This window comes from Zootoca vivipara, chromosome 12 (genome assembly GCF_965207765.1).
Source record: "Zootoca vivipara chromosome 12, rZooViv2.hap1.1, whole genome shotgun sequence".
In the NCBI taxonomy this organism is placed as follows: domain Eukaryota; kingdom Metazoa; phylum Chordata; class Lepidosauria; order Squamata; family Lacertidae; genus Zootoca; species Zootoca vivipara.
The window spans coordinates 20347394-20366556 of NC_142595.1; the positions used below are offsets into that span (position 1 = coordinate 20347394).

Here is a 19163-nt window from a genome sequence, read left to right on the forward strand (position 1 = left end):
AACTGGCTTCTATCTATACCATGGTAGCCTCCCAATTATGACCACTGTATGTCCTTGAACAGATGTTTCTTTGATGTATGTAATGTGCAGGTTAATTTCTCTATGTCACCTATCTGACTTTTAGAAGACATCTGAAGGCAGTCCTGTTTAGGGAAGGTTTTAATGTTTGATTAATGTACTGTATTTTAATATTTTGTTGGAAGCCGCCCAGAGTGGCTGGAGCAACCCAGCCAGATGGGCAGGGTATAAATAAATTATTATTATTATTAAGAAACAAATCTTTTCAGTATAGGTGCATGTACAGTCCTTTTGACAGAGTCAGAGAGGGGAGCTATTTCACTCAAGGGGACCCAGCCACTCCCATGGTTTATTTATTCCATTTATATTTCACCTTTTTCTCCAAGGAGCTCAAATTAGCCTACATGCTTCTCCCCATGCATTAACACCACACAACTTTGTGAGGCAGGTTAGGCTGAGATACAGTGGCTGACCTAAGATCACGCAGTGAGCGTCATGGCCAAGTGGGGTTTGAACCTTGGTCTCCCTTTCTAAGTACTAACTAGACCAGGCATCCCCAAACTTCCGCCCTCCAGATGTTTTGGACTACAATTCCCATCTTCCCCAACCACTGGTCCTGTTAGCTAGATCATGGGAGTTGTAGGCCAAAACATCTGGAGGGCCGCAGTTTGGGGATGCCTGAACTAGACTATACTGGCTCTACAAAGAAACTGATTTCCCTCCAACTACTCATTCATCCACTCCCTTCAGTTGGATGAAGCCAAATATACCAGAATCCAATGACCCAGCCATACCTTGGCTTAATGTGGATTGTGAACTCATTATCCCTCTTTTAATTCCCCCTCATCCATGTAGCATTCTTCTCCAACAGCTGTTCCACATTTTGTTCTCTCTAAATCCAGATGCAAATCCTATGTGAATTTCTAAATCCTATGCAATCGACGCAGCTTTCCTATTTGGATTTTCAGAGCAAAGGGAATGCCAGAGTGTTGGCATGGATCACATTTTAACAGTTGCCACTGGGATACTTTTAATTATTTGCCTTAAGTCAAAGGTCCCATCTGCACTGTACATGGATACTTGTACATGGATCCACTGTACATGGATACAACAGGATACTTTAGGCGTCAATCTTCTCTTGGCCCCAGTTTCTGTGCCTGATAATTGTGTGGGGTTTACCTTAGAATTGATCTGGAAACCTCTGCTGGTGCAAAGCAGCGTAGAGACAGCTCTACAGTGGTACAGTCATACCTCGGTTTAAGTACGCTTCGGTTTGAGTATTTTTAGTTTAAGTACTTCACGGACCCGTTTGGAACGGATTAATCCACTTTCCATTACTTTCAATGGGAAAGTTTGCTTCAGGTTAAGTACGCTTCAGGTTAAGTACGGACTTCCGGAACCAATTACACTCATACCTCGGATTAAGTACGCTTCAGGTTGAGTACTCTGCAGACCCGTCTGGAACAGATTAATCCACTTTCCATTACTTTCAATGGGAAAGTTCGCTTCAGGTTAAGTAAGCTTCAGGTTAAGTACAGACTTCCGGAACCAATTGTGTAAACTGAGGTACCACTGTACCTTGGTTTAAGAACAGCTTAGTTTATGAACAACTTGGTTTAAGAATGCTGCAAACCCGGAAATAGGTGTTTTGGTTTGTGAACTTTGCCTTGGAAGCAGAACATGTTCCGCTTCCTGTTGAGTGTAAATTGAGTCCCCTGCTGCTATGAGAAAGCACACCTTGGTTTAAGAACACTTTGGTTTAAGAACGGGCTTCTGGAACGGATTAAGTTCGTAAAGTAAGGTACCACTGTACTAGGGATTGGAGTTGTTGGTTGAATTCAACAAACACAAAAGGTGCGCAGAGAGCCAAATTTCATGCATGGCGACAATAGCACAAAGATAAAGGTGTTAAAAGGAAGACAACAGATGACAAAGCAAGTTCAGAGTTACTAATTTCTAAACAAAGTGGTAATGGAGCTCTGAGGTTGCCGAGAAGCCCTGCACACTAATGGCCTGCCCATGGGGTACACAGATGCACCCTCCACATGGGCAGCGGAATCCAAGGGCTGGATCCCCCATGGGTGCTCTGCTGGTGTCCCTTTGCCACCAGAGAAGTGAGGAGATACTGCTGTGGCTTCTGGGTTCCAGTGAAAATTCACAAGAGCCTTGTGAAATCTTGCAGAGCTCTTACAAGATCTTGTGGACCTCTTGTGAGATCACCACCACCTGACCCTGGTAAACAAGGCTTGGGTAGTGGTGGACAGCACCTTACCTTTTTTGTGCCGTGTGGCAAAATGGGACAGGCCGCCCCTGGCAATAAGAAAACTGTATCCCACAGCTGTGGTTTTCTCTTTTGTTTGCCTGATCCAGGGCATTAATAATGAATTTAGGAGTGAACTTGCAGGTTCCAGGATTGATACTTGGGCTAAATTGTCCAGGCACAGCATTTTCACTGAAGGGATACAGCATTTTCCACCACAGACCCGCCTGGCAATTAATCTTACACTCTATCTGATTCAAACACACCACATCCTTTTCCTCTTCTTCTGTTAAAGAAAAAAAAGTTCAGAAACTGGGTTAGCCTGGGTTCATTTTCAACTACTGGTGCTAGCTTCTGAAATGCAAGCACTTAAGCCTATTTAACTCACCAGGAATAAATTTTGGGTAAACATGCTTACAGTAGCATAGCACACTCCAAGCAGTCAAGGTCAGTGCTGTCTATAATGTAAATATCTTACAGCTGATTCCTATGCTTGTTTACTCAGCCTCATTAAGTTCTCTTCTCCCCACTAAGATTTTAGTCATATCTTTGGATGTGACTTTTACCAGACTTTTACTTTGGATGTGCCACTTTTACCAGAGACTAAGGAGTAAATGGTTGTCTAGAATGTGACAGCTGCAGTTGCTGCCTTCTCTCACAGGTGCCTGTTTAGGCTTTACTGTGGTGTTAGAGACGCTGGGACTGACAGCTGCAAAGGATGAGGCCGTCCTATAGATAGTCCCTCCCTCCCTCCCTTCCACCCTCTCTCGCCTCTGCTCTACCTTCGGTTTCTTCCTTTCTTCTGCAGAGACTGTTAATAGTAGCAGAAGCAAATAACTACAGCAAGTTTTTGTTTGGTGACAAGTCTTGAGGTTAAAATACCAATGCAAGCTGCAGGAGGTACCCTCCCAGAGGATGTCCAGAGGCTCTTTGAAGGTAACTAATGAAGTTGTTTGAATAATTAGCCCCATCCCCCTACAGTTTAGATGTTTTCAGGAAAAAGAAAAGATGGTAGCCACAGCAGGTTCTTCTATTTCAAGAATCCTGAACGTGGGCTTCCCTTTCATCACCTTTCCCCCCAACAGTGCTCCTGATTACAGTACATATATTTGTCCCCTATTATTATAGGGCTTTATTACATTTGAAGCAGTCTTGATTTTCAGCATTTTTCAGTGTTCTTTTGGGTGTTGTGAAATGGTAGAGTTCATGGGTGAAGGCCAACACCTTGCTAGCTGCAGGAATTCTACTGAAGTAGTGTAGTTTTATGAAGGAATTAAAGACACAGTCTACTCATATTTGAGGGACAGATGTAATTGGATATAGGGCTGGGAGTGATATTAAAGGAGGGCCTAATATAGCTACTCCACACTACCTAAAAGGTTGAAATCCCATTTTCCCCTCAAAATGAATACTTCCACCCCCACAGCTCAAAGGGATCTGCAGTAAAGCAGGGATCTCTACAGACAAAATTCTCCAGTGATTTAAGATTCATGGTAAAGGTAAAGGTAAAGGGACCCCTGACTGTTAGGTCCAGTCGTGGACGACTCTGGGGTTGCGGCGCTCATCTCGCTTTACCGTCTGAGGGAGCCGGCGTACAGCTTCTGGGTCATGTGGCCAGCATGACTAAGCTGCTTCTGGCGAACCAGAGCAGCACACGGAAATGCCGTTTACCTTCCCGCTGGAGTGGTACTTATATATCTACTTGCACTTTGATGTGCTTTCAAACTCCAGGACTCTACTACCTTTAAGGTGCTTCCAGACTGATGCTGTTTTGTGGGTTGGATTCAGTAGTATCCTAGTAAATCCAGGTTACTCAGTTAAAGTGGATTTTGTGTTCTTGCACAGCAAAAACATTTCTTCCCTGAAATCTGAGTTTTTTGGTAAGAAATGTGACAGAAAAATACACTGCAAAGTGTATGATGATAATAACCTTCCTGCAAACAAATTGGAATGAATACTGATGTCATATAACCTCCTCCCACAAACAAATCATGAAGAATGCTTGATAAACAGGTTGCATGGAAGCTACCTTAATTTATATATTTATTTATTTATAATATAATATGTAATCTCAGCACAGGTGCCTTTCGGAGCTATTAAAGGAAGTGTGAACATCTGCTAAAATTAGAACGCTTTAGTGATTCATTTTTAAGCAAATCATAATTTGCCAATTTAAGAGAAAATATTGCAAAATCACTTTGGATAACCTCTTGCGATGTTAAAGGAAGCATGAGGATCTACAAAAGCTACATTTTGTTTTTAGAAGGAAACTCAAATCTCAAATATATCTCTCATTTACTTCTACAGTATTGTATTACAACAAAAATAACCCCAATAAGTAAGTTCTACCTCTTACCATGTGCCTTTGTTGACTAAACAGTGTTAGATGATATCAGTCTAGTGATTAAAGCTTGCATTCTAAAGGCATCCATATGTTATTTTATTGTGCATTCATGATGGAGTCCCTAAGATGGTTGGATGGCGTCCTGTATACCTCCTTCCGGCAACTCCTGCAGCCAAGCTGATGCCAAATGTCTTGCTCTGCTTTCCTTTGGACCACATCAGTGAGGCTGAGAGGGGTGTCTAATCATCTGGACAGCCCTTGACTTCCATAAACACTACCCAGGCTTGTGCCCTGGAGAGGTCACTTCAGTGCTGCTAACTCAGGAAAAACAATGCTGGAGGCAGCAGTTACAAGTTGCCGGTTTTTGCAGCCACAGCAGGTGCTGTGATTCTCCAGCAATTTGACTTTACCTTGGAGACAACCTCCATTGTCTCTCAAGACAGACAGATACCAACAACAGCAGCAGCAACAACAACAACATGATTTGGGTTCCTTATGGCATCATGATGGTTATATGCAATTCTGCTTTCAATGCTCTTTGCAAAAAAAATTGGGCTGTCTTGTTTCCTATCTACGCGTGACCCATATCTTCCCGCTGATATCCTGTAACATTTTTTTACCATAAATATTTAAAATTTCTCTCCCACATAGGAAGCTGTCTTATACCAAATGAGATAACCAACCTATCTCAGTATTGTCTACAGTGTAGAGTAGACTCTACACCAGGCATCCCCAAACTGCGGCCCTCCAGATGTTTTGGCCTACAACTCCCATGAACCCTAGCTAACAGGACCAGTGGTCAGGGATGATGGGGATTGTAGTCCAAAACATCTGGAGGGCTGAAGTTTGGGGATGCCTGCTCTACACTAAGTGGCAGCAGCTCTCCAGGGTTTCAGACAAGGGGTCTATCCCAGTCCCACCTAGAAATTCTGAGGACTGAACCTCCAGCCTTTTGTGTGCCAGAATGTGCTTTAACCCTCTGTGCTCACTGTGTTGTGAGATTACTATTAAATCGTATGAGGAAAAACAAAGCATTGTACAGGTGGTGGTTTTGGCATGTGTCTGTGTAAATATTTCCCTGGAGAAAAAAATCAGTGCACCCCTGACAGCAAGAAGTGAGCTATGATATCTCTGTGTACATGAAATATGCTGGCTCTTTGCCATATATGTATGCCTTGCATGCACAAACACATTGTTACACTAAGAGGCATTTTAGAATTGTTATATAAAATAGTAAGTTCAGCACTTCTGCTGCTTGGTCATACTGAACTAAGTATGTGTGGGAACCTCATGTCAAAGTGGCTTGGATGCAAGGTACGGGGCTTGGGAAACAGTGGACAAAAGTCTTTATCCTGCCAGGGGCGGAGGAAGGGGGTTGCGGTAGGGGTGGGCCACCCCAGGTATCACCACTGAGGGGGTGACAGAAAGCTGGGCGGCACTCACCGCAGGGCCTGCAGCGCATTTGAGCCATGCATCCCTCCTGGGAGTGACACAGTGGCTTGGGGGCACGCAGGTTCCACGCTGCCCCAAACGGTCCGCCTGCCGCCTCCCCTCAGCTGTAGGGCGGCTGAGTGGAAGAAGGCAGGCAGACTCCTTGGAGGCCCCACAGAGTGTCCTACCCCAGCTGGCCCCATCCCATGGGCGGCTGGCCCCACTCCTGGACGCGCGCCGTCCCAGGCGCCCGATCGGCTCCGTCGCTGTATCCTGCTGCCCTTTGTCTAAATCTATGGTCTCACAAAGGGGGGAAAGGAAGTTGGTGGCCTCAAGGCTTGATAGGAAGAGACTGGTAAGCCCACTCTCCTCAGCCATCGAATATATTATTTCTAATGTTCAACAGTTAATGATTTTTATCACTGCATCTTCGAAAAAGCTATTTCTTCAGCAAAGCCCAGGCAATAATTTTGAGTCTTGGGTTACTTAATAGAGCTTTATTTTGGAATCTGTTTTTAGAATGCGGCTGTACAACATGGTAGTCAGAAAAGTAGCTCTGAGCATTGTGTTCCACTCTCTCCATTCATCTCATTTTCACAGCTATTTAAAATTGCCATCTTATTCTTTTCCTGGCTCTACTTCCATCTTGTGTCTTTAACTACAGTTGGATAAATAGTCAATAGTGGATCTAATTCTTCCTACCACTTACTGCCCGTGCCTGGAAAAGTTTCATCTGTTAAATATCTATGTCCCTTGGGTTGCTTCTTCCTGGCAATACAAACAAAAACTTTCTATGGGCATGTCTTGGTGTTCCAAACACTTGATAGGAAATGAGTTTTGAGACTTGTTGCCTGCAATTGCTTTTTGTGACCAGGCACCTGTGTTCTAATTTCTATTGTGAGGAGAAAGGACTCTGTGCATGCTCAAAGGCACTCATATCATTCCACAAGTTCTGGGGCTAAGGCACTAAAAACAGCTTTAAAAAGCTAAGCCTTTAAAAGCTAAGCCATAGTTAAGACTCAATAATTTTGGCTCACAGTAATGAAACCTTGTTATTTGAATCGGTTGTCTTCCCCTGCTGAATATGTGGGTTTCCTCTCCTGTTTTAGATTCGAGGCTGTGATGCAGTTGGCTCGCTTCACTTTTTTTTTTTTTAATGCTTGGTGCTTTATTGTTCTGAACTGACATTTCTCATAAACAACTCATTTTCGGCACCTGCCACCTTTCCTTTAGCTTAGATTATTTTCTTGTTAGCTGACTGTTTTTAATTGAAGTCTTTGGATCCCCTTCTAAAGCAGGAGCCTTCCTTTCCTGACAAGCAGAGCAGGCTATGAATGGAGATTAATTGCGTGTCACGCTCTCCTATATCAAACTTGCTGCGTCTTTTAACAATCTGCAGAGTCTCTAGGCCTTCCGATAGGGAAGGTACGTTCCATCTATGCAAGCTAGAAAGACAGGCTCTTGAGTCAACTGCCACGTCGGCCTAATGTGTCGTCAGAAGCGATCATATCATTTAGAAAACACAGATCAGAAATAAGGAAGCTACATTGAATTGATCTTCTGCATGTGTGGATTCACAGTTTTCCTTTTTTCTTTGTACTGAGAGTTAGTTTGTAACATGATCAGAGTATTAGAAGTGGATTAATTTATAAAACGTGAGTTGCTGGGCCTCGAAGCTGCATGGAAGCCTCCCACTTCAACTCAGCAAGTGTATGGGGATGAATTTTGTATACTCAATGGTGAGGAAAATCTCTGGACTCTTGAAAGGCACACCTTGTGCTGTTACTTCCAGTAGTCCATGGCAGAGCCCTGGGGTGAGAAAAAAGGTTCAAGGCATTAGCTCTTTTGATAACTGTTCATGCTGAAACGATTGAGGCCTATCCTATACCCAGTTCCCTCTGTCAACATAATACGTATGATACGTACAACTGGGCTTGAGTCTATGAATGCTATAATGAATTTGTTAGTCTTTAATGTTCTACAATGCTCTTTATACTCAGATAGTGGCACTTATTTTTTTTTTAATGAAATGTGTATACCACCCTTTATCTGTAGATCTCAAGGCGGTTCACAGAATAAAAATACAAACTACGTAATAAAAACAAGAACCATAACAAAACATAACAATACTCCCCCTCCCCTGAACAACCCCTCTTTGAAAATTAAACACTAGGTTTAGCCAAGGTGGTAACTACCCGACTGTTTCGGCATTAATAATTGGTTTTTTTCTGGCCTTATATATTTTTATTTCTCTTCCTGTTTGCAAAATATCTGCAGCCAGACTTGCTAGCTTGTCTGTGTTCTTTCTTGATATTTTATAACATCACAGATGAGCAGTAAAACTAACGTAACTTAATCTCAAACAACTTAAATTTGAGCAGTTTACGTGCTTCTCTTGCTGATCCACTCTCTGAAACTTTATGGCCTGGTTTTTCTATTTCATTTCCTGGTGCTTTGGACATGGCAGATGGCTCTGGAAATGGGACTGGGACTGAGAGGGAAAGGCTGTGACTTGTGGAAATTTGCAGAAGTGACTGGTGTTTTTATTACAATGCACCCTGTCATTGATCTGTAGAAGCATTGAAGTTAGGGCTGCTTTTAGAGATGGGACAGTGTGCATTTTAATATGATGCCACATGTTTCACACTTCCCAGAACATTTTGCAAATTGAAAAACAGTTGTCCTTCAATGTTACAGCATTTCTTTGAATTTTGCAACACAGTTCATAGAATCATTGAACGGTAGAGTTGGAAGGGACCCTGAGAATCACCTTTTAAGGTTGTGAAATGATTGTTGCTTTGTTGAACTGGTAGTTTGTCTGATGTTTCTGTTAATAGCCTAATTTTTCCTTCTCCCAATTTTGCAACTATTCCCCACATCTCTCTAAACAGATGTTGAAGATTACCTGGTGGAGGGGCTGCAGGATGAGAACCTGAATGCTACAGAGAAGAGGCAGAGGGATGCAATCTTGATTGATATAAAGCAACTTAAAGAGAGGTTTGTATGTCCAACAGTTCTGACGGGGACAATTTCTGTAGCAGTTTTCTGAGTTTTCTTTTAAGCAAATCTATCAAACTCAGTTTTCTGTGTCCGACAGTGGCCAAATATGCTTCAGCTGAAAGTGCAAAAGAGGGTGGAGCCTGTTTTTTAATACTTTCCTGAACTCTGAGGACCAAACTAACATGATGTTGGTTTATATGTGTCTGTTTATGAGGATCTACCGGTATTTTGTAACAGCAAAAGGAGAGAGTGCAGAAACATGGCCCTTAAGTCACTCACCCTCGGCTTAAGAACTTAATTCGTTCCGGAGGTCCGTTCTTAACCTGAAACTGTTATTAACCTGAGGTACCACTTTAGCTAATGGGGCCTCCTGCTGCCATTCTCATCCTGAAGCAAAGTTCTTAACCCGAGGTACTACTTCTGGTTTAGCGGAGTCTGTAACCTGAAGCGTCTGTAACCTGAAGTGTCTATAACCCGAGGTACCACTGTATTTGAAATATGTCCCAAATCTTAGTGAGTTTAATGTATTGTCTCTTACTAACAAAGAATTATGGTGATTGGTGGTGTTTGTTTCAGTTTGTTTTTATTATGAGGAAGGACAAAGGCTATTCAGGGTGCTGAGCTTTCATTCGCTGACTGTTAAAAGAAGTCCTGTTTTGTGCCCAAGCCGACCTTCCTGAGATTTTACCAGGCCTACGTTCTCTAGAGCGTATTTTCACAGCTGTAAAGATTGGAAACTTGCAATTTCAAGATTTTCTTAGAAAAATATATGCTGGGAAATACTTGGCTCGGTTCTAGATATGATAGAATCTGGCAATGAGCGTGCAAAAGGAAACAAGAACATATTTTAAAGAAACCAAAGAGTTATGGGAAAACTGGTCACAAAAGGAAACTTGGGAAAGGATTTGGTGAGCAGGTGTTTAAATGTTAACGCCAAAGGGAAATGAGGAAACTGGAATGCACTGTACTGAAAGGACATGAAGGAAATAAGAGAAACCTGGTAGAGCAGTGGTAAGGTGTAAACTCTCTGGCAGGGGTTCCCAACAAAATTTTCTCGAGGACCCCTCATCGAGCCGCTATTGTGACAAGGACCCCCATTAATTCCTAATCCTAAAATTAAAAAGTGAGAGCCAAATTAAGAGTCTTTTTATATTTTATATTTATACGTTTTTTTTACAGTTACAACAGAGTACTCCATCAGTATACAGTTAGTTTTAATTTTCAGTTCTTAATGAGATGAACCACTTTTTAACCAACGGTCCATTTTTAACTACGCGAACTGTAGCTTCCGCGAAAAACAACGCTTTGTTTACAAACACTACTGTTTTGCAAAGAGGCAGCACGCGCCAGGGAGGAGGGAGGGGAATGGAGAAGACAGGGTACCTGCGCAGTAGCACACAAATGAAGCCGACGCGCGCAAAGCATCTTGGGGAGGTGAGCGTTAGTAAAATGTGCACGCTGCCTCTTTGCAAAACAGTAGTGTTTGTAAAGCGCCACCTAACGGCATACAGCAGAACTACTGCCTCTATCTAATTCTAGTTTTGCGCTAGACTCTGCTCATGCAGGAAGCGGCCAAAACAAAAAATCTGTTATCATACGAAATATATTTAATATATTTTTTATTCTAATAGCATCTTGCGGACCCCTCTGGCATAGCTCGCGGACCCCTGGGGGTCCCCGGACCACCTGTTGGGAACCACTGCTCTATGGACAGAACAGGGAGGTGGGCACTGGAAGTAGTATGGCTCTGTATGTCAAGGGAAGACATATAATCTAATACCGTACTCAAAATTAAATTTCTGTGGGTATAAATACCAGAATTACACTATTAGCCCACAGACACTAAAACTCTGACAATGATAATGAGATGGAGGAACCTTCTCCCATTTATTTCCAAATTACAGACTGGGAACTCAGGCTGAGAGAGTCCAACTTCCTCAGGGTCACCCAGTTTCCCATTGATACCTACCTACCTTGCCATGGTGTGTCACTTTTAAGACAAGGAAAGGAATAGCTGGATAATGAATTTCCTCACTTCTGCAGGCCACTTTGAGAGGTGGGTGACCCAAGCCACCTGTCAAGCACTCAATTGCACTCCCAGTTATTCCTTTGTATCCATGGCTTGAGTTGAAGCTGGGCTGTGAAGGACAAAAAACCCAAAGGTGCAGTTTGAACCCCCCCCCCCGTTTTGCATTCCTGGCTTAAAGGCAAGCCAGGGGAGTGAAGGACATTTCAGAAGTGCAGGTTGAGCTTGCTTCTGATTCTTCTTCTAGCTGCATCTTGAAGTTTCCTGTGTCCGATATTATATATGTCAGGCCAAAGAAAGGGAATAGTTTGCCCCAAACAGCCTGATGGGCCTGATTAGGATATACCTCATGCTTGTGCCCAGGGCCACTAACATGGCAGCCTGATTTCTGCTGTTCTTGCAGCTTCTCTTCATTGGATTTATAGAGGGGTTTGAAGTAAAACCAGTATAGATTGTATTGTGGAATTATTGTGCAGAGAATGCAAATTGGGTTTCTCAAATTCCCATTGTCCCATTGTATTGTAAAGAGACCTTAAATTGCACACTGCTCTGACTTTTTGGTCATGCAATCACTGGTGCATTTACGCCATTGTAGACTGGTCTAAACTAGTCTAGTCCGATTTTAAACCCCCACCTTTCAGTTCACTCAAGTGGGCAGAGTGTTTTTATCCTTCGTAAGGTCACAGCTGGGTATCCCCTGCAGAAGAACGTCGTGCGATGCCCCGCTGTATCCAAATCAATCTTTCCTGCTGGCTAATTAAGCACCAGTTTTCTTACTTAGCAACTTGGGACTGTGTAATTAACAGCCCGGGTTGCCGTGAATAATTGAAAGTTAGGCACTATCTTCAGGAAATGGAGGGAAACTTCTGGATACTGAAATAGAGTGAAGTTTGATCAGAATGTAGAAGTGGACTTTCTGTAGTTCTGAATCTGAATGTAGTGGGGGAAGAAGTACATGAAAGGTAGCTCTGTGAGGGATTTCTCCTTGTTTCATGCCCTATGCCGTTCGTCACTTCATCTCCCTTGAGCTTTCAGAAGACGTTAGGTTCTCCCTGTTCCTTCTCCGTTCTGTCTCCCCGGGCTCCTAAGTGCACTAGGGTGGCACAGGAGAGGAGTCCTTGCCTTCACACTGTGTCCCTTGAAATTACTTTCAGGAAATGTTGCTAGACCTTGGCAGGTGCAAATAATTATCCAGGGCTCTTGAAATGCAGTCCTGAAAATTTATCTTATTTATTCCCCACTTTGGTTTATGACACTTTATAATACTGCCCTGAGGGGTTAATGCCCTGCCCTGCTCCTTCTGACATAACTAGATAAAGGTAAAGGGACCCCTGACCATTAGGTCCAGTTGTGGACGACTCTGGGGTTGCGGCGCTCATCTCGCTTTACTGGCCGAGAGAGCCGGCGTTTGTCCGCAGACAGCTTCCGGGTCATGTGGCCAGCATGACAAAGCTGCTTTCTGGCGTACCAGAGCAGCACACGGAAACGCCGTTTACCTTCCCGCTGGAGCGGTCCCTATTTATCTACTTACACTTTGATGTGCTTTCGAACTGCTAGGTTGGCAGGAGCAGGGACCAAGCAACAGGAGCTCACCCTGTCGCGGGGATTTGAACCACTGACCTTCTGATTGGCAAGCCCTAGGCTCTGTGGTTTAACCCACAGTGCCACCCGCGTCCCTTTCTGACATAACTACTTTCAGTTTAAACCATGGGTGAGGAACTGTTTTTCTGTTTAAAGGGTAATCTGCATGCTGGCAGGGGGTGGGGCCAGAGCCAAATGTGGGGAGGCAACCCTTTTTCCTTTCCTCTTTTTCTGCCACCCTCCCTATTTGCTTCTCCTTGCCGGGGCTCCTAGATGTCTTGAAACAATGTTTTCTGAGCCTTGGTTTCAATTAAGATCTTCAGGGGGTTGGACTGGATGGCCCTTGTGGTCTCTTCCAACTCTATGATTCTACACACAGTCATCTCTTCTTTCTTTTTAAAAGCTTAATTGGAGCTAGAGGTTACCTTCCCCACCTTAAAAAAAAAAAGTAGGAATGGGGAATCCTGAGCAGCTTCTGTTTACATTAACTAAGTATATGGTAATTTTAATTTCTAAACTGTGTTTGAATAATCAGAGATGAGAGCAAATGGGAAAGAGAAATTTCAGAGTAATCTTTAGCTCATTAGCTTAACTATAGCAATAGTAATTCCCTAGCAATAAGAAGCTCATTAAGTCAGATGGCTTGTGATATCAAGATAAAAGTGGTATTTAAGAATGTGACCTCTTGGTCAGGCAGGTAGCTGAGCTCTCTGGTTTTAATACCCCATTTTGCTTAGCCCAGTTGGATTTTACCTTTAATTAGCTGGAACACTGGTTTTCATATTCTAGTATGTCTGAGAGCTGACATTTCCTCTGCTTAGCAATTGGATTGGATGAATTCTGTTGAACATGATTCTTGGGTCTTGGCTCTGTTGGCTTATCCTTCACTGGGAGGCAAAATAGGTTTGATCATAGCTGCCAAGTTTTCCCTTTTCTCGCAAGGAAGCCTATTCAGCATAAAGGAATTTCCCTTAAAAAAAGGGACAACTTGGCAGCTATGGGTTTGATGGGGAAGCCATTCCTCTCTCTCTTCATGTCGCTGCTTCATTTATATTTGAAACAGGCTCCGTCTGTGGAATGCTCTTCCATTGAAAATGCCAACATGTTTGGTTTGTATCCAATGTTAGTCATGTTCCAAGTAGACCCATTGAAACTAATGGACAATATTACCTTAGGTTAATTGATTTCAGTGGGCTTACTCTGAGCAGAATTTAACTGGATACAACCTTTTTTCATTTCAGGATTAAGTGAGGTATTTTTCAGTATATTTGTGCTGTAATTAGCCTACCTATAGTAGGTAGCCTGTTCTGTGATTTTTTTGCTGTTCTTAGTGTTTATTCGGTTTTTATGATTTATGACTGCATTTATGTAATCTGCATCTTGTACCTTGGCCTGGGATCCACTGAGATGAAGGAGATGAAGGGTGGGTTAAAATATTCCTAATAAATAAAGAACTAAATTCAATAACACTGTGTGTTCAGGTGAGGAAAGCTCCCCTCCCCCTCCCCTGTTGTTCTTGGATGTATTTTGTTGCTTGAAGTACCGTACCTTTTATCCCACACTGGATTACTTTTTATACCTCAGCTAGGCTCTGAGAAAAGTGCCCACAGTGATGGAGCATTGAGAGGTGAGGCAAGGGGTGAAGTTCAGCTCTCCTCACCTGCACACATCTTCATTTTTTTCAGCTTGATCTTAAACACAAACAGGGCAACTATGGCTGCCATAAAGTTTGGCCTTGAGCTGTGAAGGAGCACAAAACACATACCCCCACACATTGAAGCTAAAATCCAGGATGGCATCTTCCTGGACACAATTTTCCTGTTTTTTATCACGATAACACAGTGGTTGTCATGATCTTGTGCTGTGATCTTGTGGGGAGGGAACAACTGTAGTCACCTGCAATTTCTGTGCAATGTTTTTTTTTGCCAAAGGATGTAGGCAGCTACACCTGCAGCAATTGCAAGTTGGTTGCCCTACTAGAAGACAAGGTTGCCCTACTGGAAGACAAGGTCCAGCAGCTTCAGGTCCGTGTATCTACGCTCCAGGGAATTAAAGAGCTGGAGCTTTTCTTGGATGCAGCAGAGCACACTGTCTGCACCAAGGAGGAGACAGGGGACATCCCTGAGGAGGATGTCAGTTCCCCAACACAGGACCCAGATGTATGGAGGAACGTGACTCATAGAAGTAGAAGGCCCAGGGATCACTCTGAGTGCTTAGAACTACACAACCGTTTTGAAGTGCTCTCCCTTAACATGGAAGACGAGGAACAGACTCCATTTGAAGATCTCTCCCTCATCACAGTTGATCAGGAATATGAAGACGAGCAGCAAAGTCAGTCCTCCGGGAATATGCAGTTAACCTTGGAAGGGACAGCACATGGAAGAACCCCGACCAAGCCTATGAAGAGGCGTGTGGTGGTGATAGGGGATTCCCTACTGAGGGGTACAGAAGCAGTGATCTGTGGGCCTGATAAGATGTCTCGAGAGGTATGCTGTCTCCCCGGGGCCAATATCAAAGATGTAACAGAACGGCTGCAAGGAATCATAAAACCCACTGACAAATACCCCTTCCTTTTGGTGCATGTGGGAACCAATGACACTGCAAGCCATAGCCTACAGAAGATCAGAAGTGATTATGAGGTTCTGGGCAGGAAGTTGAAGCAATTAAATGCACAAATTGTCATCTCATCTGTCCTCCCAGTCGAACGACATGGCCCAGGGAGAGAGGGAAAAATAGGGGAAGTAACAACTGGCTTCGCAAATGGTGCAAACAGGATTCTTAGATCACGGCCTGCAGTTTCTTGAAGATGGACTTCTGGCAAGTGATGGGCTGCACCTCACAAAAGTTGGGAGGAATGTTTTTGCCATGAAACTCAAAAACCTTATCAGGAGGGCTTTAAACTGACTTATGTGGGGTAGGGGGACAGTGGTCCTGAAGGTAGGAGTCTATCAAGTTCTGAAGATGATCATCCAAATGTCAAGGACCAAATGGAGCAAACAGCACACAGACCTAGTGGTGGGAAGAAAATATCCTTAAATAATATAATAATAATAATAATAATTTATTATTTATACCCCGCCCATCTGGCCGGGTTCCCCCAGCCACTCTGGGCGGCTTCCAACAAAACAGAAATTCTAAAACACAGAAATCCATCAAACATTAAAATACAGAGATCCATCAAACATTAAAAGCTTCCCTAAACAGGGCTGCCTTGAGATGCCTTCTAAAGGTCTGGTAGTTGTTGTTCTCTTTGACCTCTAGTGGGAGGGCATTCCACAGGGTGGGAGCCACTACCAAGAAGGCCCTCTGCCTGGTTCCCTGTAACTTGGCTTCTCGTAATGAGGGAACCGCCAGAAGGCCCCCGGAGCTGGACCTCAGTGTCCGGGCAGAACGATGGGGGTGGAGACGCTCCTTCAGGTATACCGGACCGAGGCCGTTTAGGGCTTTAAAGGTCAACACCAACACTTTGAATTGTGCTCGGAAACGTACTGGGAGCCAATGTAGGTCTTTCAGGACCGGTGTTATGTGGTCTCGGCGGCCGCTCCCAGTCACCAGTCTAGCTGCCGCATTCTGGATTAGTTGTAGTTTCCGGGTCACCTTCAAAGGTAGCCCCACGTAGAGCGCATTGCAGTAGTCCAAGCGGGAGATAACTAGAGCATGCACCACTCTGGAGAGACAGTCAGTGGGCAGGTAGGGACTCAGCCTGCGTACCAGATGGAGCTGATAAACAGCTGCCTTGGACACCGAGTTGACCTGTGCCTCCATGGACAGCTGTGAGTCTAAAATGACTCCCAGGCTGCGCACCTGGTCTTTCAGGGGCACAGTTACCCCATTCAGGACCAGGGAGTCCTCCACACCCGTCCGCCTCCTGTCCCCCACAAACAGTACTTCTGTCTTGTCAGGATTCAATCTCAATCTGTTAGCCGCCATCCATCCTCCAACCGCCTCCAAGCACTCACACAGGACCTTCACTGCCTTCACTGGTTCTGATTTAAAAGAGAGGTAGAGCTGGGTATCATCAGCATACTGATGGACACCCAGCCCAAACCTCCTGATGATCTCTCCCAGCGGCTGCATATAGATGTTAAAAAGCATGGGGGAGAGGACAGAACCCTGAGGCACCCCACAAGTGAGAGCCCAGGGGTCTGAACACTCATCCCCCACCACCACTTTCTGAACACGGCCCAGGAGGAAGGCGCGGAACCACTGCATGACAGTGCCCCCAGCTCCCAAGCCCTCTAGACGGTCCAGAAGGATGTTATGGTCGATGGTGTCAAAAGCCGCTGAGAGATCCAGCAGAACAAGGAAACAGCTCTTACCTTTGTCCCTAGCCCGCCGGAGATCATCGACCAGTGCGACCAAGGCAGTTTCAGTCCCATGATGAGGCCTGAATCCTGACTGGAAGGGATCCAAATGGTCCGCTTCTTCCAGGCGTGCCTGGAGTTGTTCAGCAACCACTCGCTCAATCACCTTGCCCAAGAATGGAAGATTTGAGACTGGGCGATAGTTGGCCATATTGGCCGGATCTAAAGATGGTTTTTTTAGAAGCGGTTTAATAACCGCCTCTTTCAGCGGGTCTGGGAAGGCTCCCTCATGGAGAGAAGCATTTACCAACCCGCGAAGCCCATCGCCCAGCCCTTCCCGGCTAGCTTTTATAAGCCAGGATGGGCAAGGATCAAGGAGACAGGTGGTTGGTTTCACTCGTCCAAGCAGCCTGTCCACATCCTCGGAGGTAACAGATTGAAATTGATCCCACAAAACTTGACTAGACAGGACTCTAGCACTCCCCCGCCCCGGCCCTGCTCCCACGGTGGAGTCTACCTCTTCCCGAATCTGAGCGACTTTATCTGCAAAAAACTTTGCAAAATCATTGCAGGAGATCATGTGGCCCATACTGGGCCCGGATGGAGCAGGTGGTTCCGCTAAATTGCGAACCACCTGGAAGAGTCTCCTGCTGCTGTTTTCTGCAGATGCGATGGAGACGGTGAAGAAGGTCCTCTTCGCCGTCGCCATTGCCACTTGGTAGGCTCGAAGTTGAGCTCTAGCCCGTGTCCGGTCTGATTCAAAATGAGTTTTCCGCCACCGGCGCTCTAGCCGTCTCAATGACTGTTTCATCACCCTCAGCGCCAGGGAAAACCACGGGGCTGTCCGGGCTCCATGCAATCTGAGAGGGCGCTTCGGAGCCAGACAGTCAATAGCGCTGGTTAACTCCGCATTCCAGCGGGCCACCAGGGAATCAGCTGAAAGGCCATCGACATGGGATAAAACATCCCCTACCACTCTCTGGAAGCCAATTGGATCCATTAAGTAGCGGGGGCGGACCATCCGAATCGGTCCCACCTCCCTGCAGAGGGGAAGGGTTGCGGAGAAGTCCAGTTGCACCAGAAAGTGATCTGACCATGGCACTTCTTTTGTTTCGCTTTTACTTAATGTCAGATCACCACCATCCATAGAGGTAAACACCAAGTCCAAGGCATGTCCGCGGCTATGAGTTGGGCCAGACTTAAGACTTAAGAGACATGGGGGAATGATCAATGGTCTTCAATGTCTGTATACTAATGCACAGAGCATGGGAAATAAGATGAACTTGAGCTCTTGGTACAGCAAACTAAATACGACATAATAGGCATCACTGAAACCTGGTGGGATGAGCTTCATGATTGGAATGTAGTAATAGAGGGATACAATCTATTTCAGAGAAATAGACCAAACAGGAAAGGAGGAGGAGTAGCGTTATATGTCAGGGATATGTGTATACCTGTGAAGAGATCCAGGATTTAAAACTTCAAAGCCAAATTGAGAGTATCTGGGTCAAAATTAAGGGAGAGAAAAATAACAGTGATCTCATTGTGGGAGTTTACTATAGATCCCCAAGCCAAACTGAGGACACAGATGATGCCTTCCTGGAACAGATGACCAGCATTCAAAAGGAAGTGAGATAGTAGTAATGGGGGATTTCAACTATCCTGATATTTGTTGGGGTAGAAGTGGCAGGATCATTAGGTGGGAGTGATTGTGCTCTTCTGGAGTTTATTATTCAGTGGAAAGGAGCAACCAAGCATACTAAGACTCAAATCCTAGACTTTAAGAACGCCGACTTCAGAAAACTTAGGGAAATGCTGGGTGAGATCCCATGGACAGCAATACTAAAAGGGAAGGGAGTTCATGATGGTTGGGAGTTTGTTAAAAGGGAGATATTAAAAGCACAACTTCAGGCAATACCAATGAGACGGAAACATGGAAGGTGCCTAAAGAAGCCAGGGTGGCTATCTAAAGAACTTTTAACTGTGTTAAGATTTAAAAGGGATATGTACAAAAAATGGAAAAAGGGGGAAATCACCAGAGATTCAAACATAGCTATATTCAAACATATAGCTAGCACATGTAGAGACAAAGTCAGAAAAGCTAAAGCAGAGAATGAACTCAGGCTTGCTAGAGAGGTTAAAAACAACAAAAAGGGCTTTTATGGGTATGTCCGTAGCAAAAGGAAGAACAAGGAAACA

The 19163-nt window shown here is 44.5% G+C and overlaps 1 protein-coding gene across 3 annotated transcripts in view; it reads left to right on the plus strand.

Annotated features, from left to right (window-relative positions):
- Positions 1 to 3040: 3040 nt before the first annotated feature.
- The window catches only part of SKAP1 (src kinase associated phosphoprotein 1), a 295737-nt gene continuing 279614 nt past the window's right edge, over positions 3041 to 19163 (plus strand). For 2 of the 3 annotated variants that reach the window (XM_088654906.1, XM_088654907.1), the window contains exons 1-2: positions 3063 to 3214; positions 8945 to 9050. In XM_088654906.1, the coding sequence (XP_088511032.1) occupies positions 3163 to 3214; positions 8945 to 9050 (158 nt within the window). In that variant the 5' untranslated portion in view covers positions 3063 to 3162. Of the gene's footprint in view, positions 3215 to 8944; positions 9051 to 19163 lie in introns of all 3 variants that reach the window. The other variant, XM_035134221.3, reaches the window with a different exon arrangement.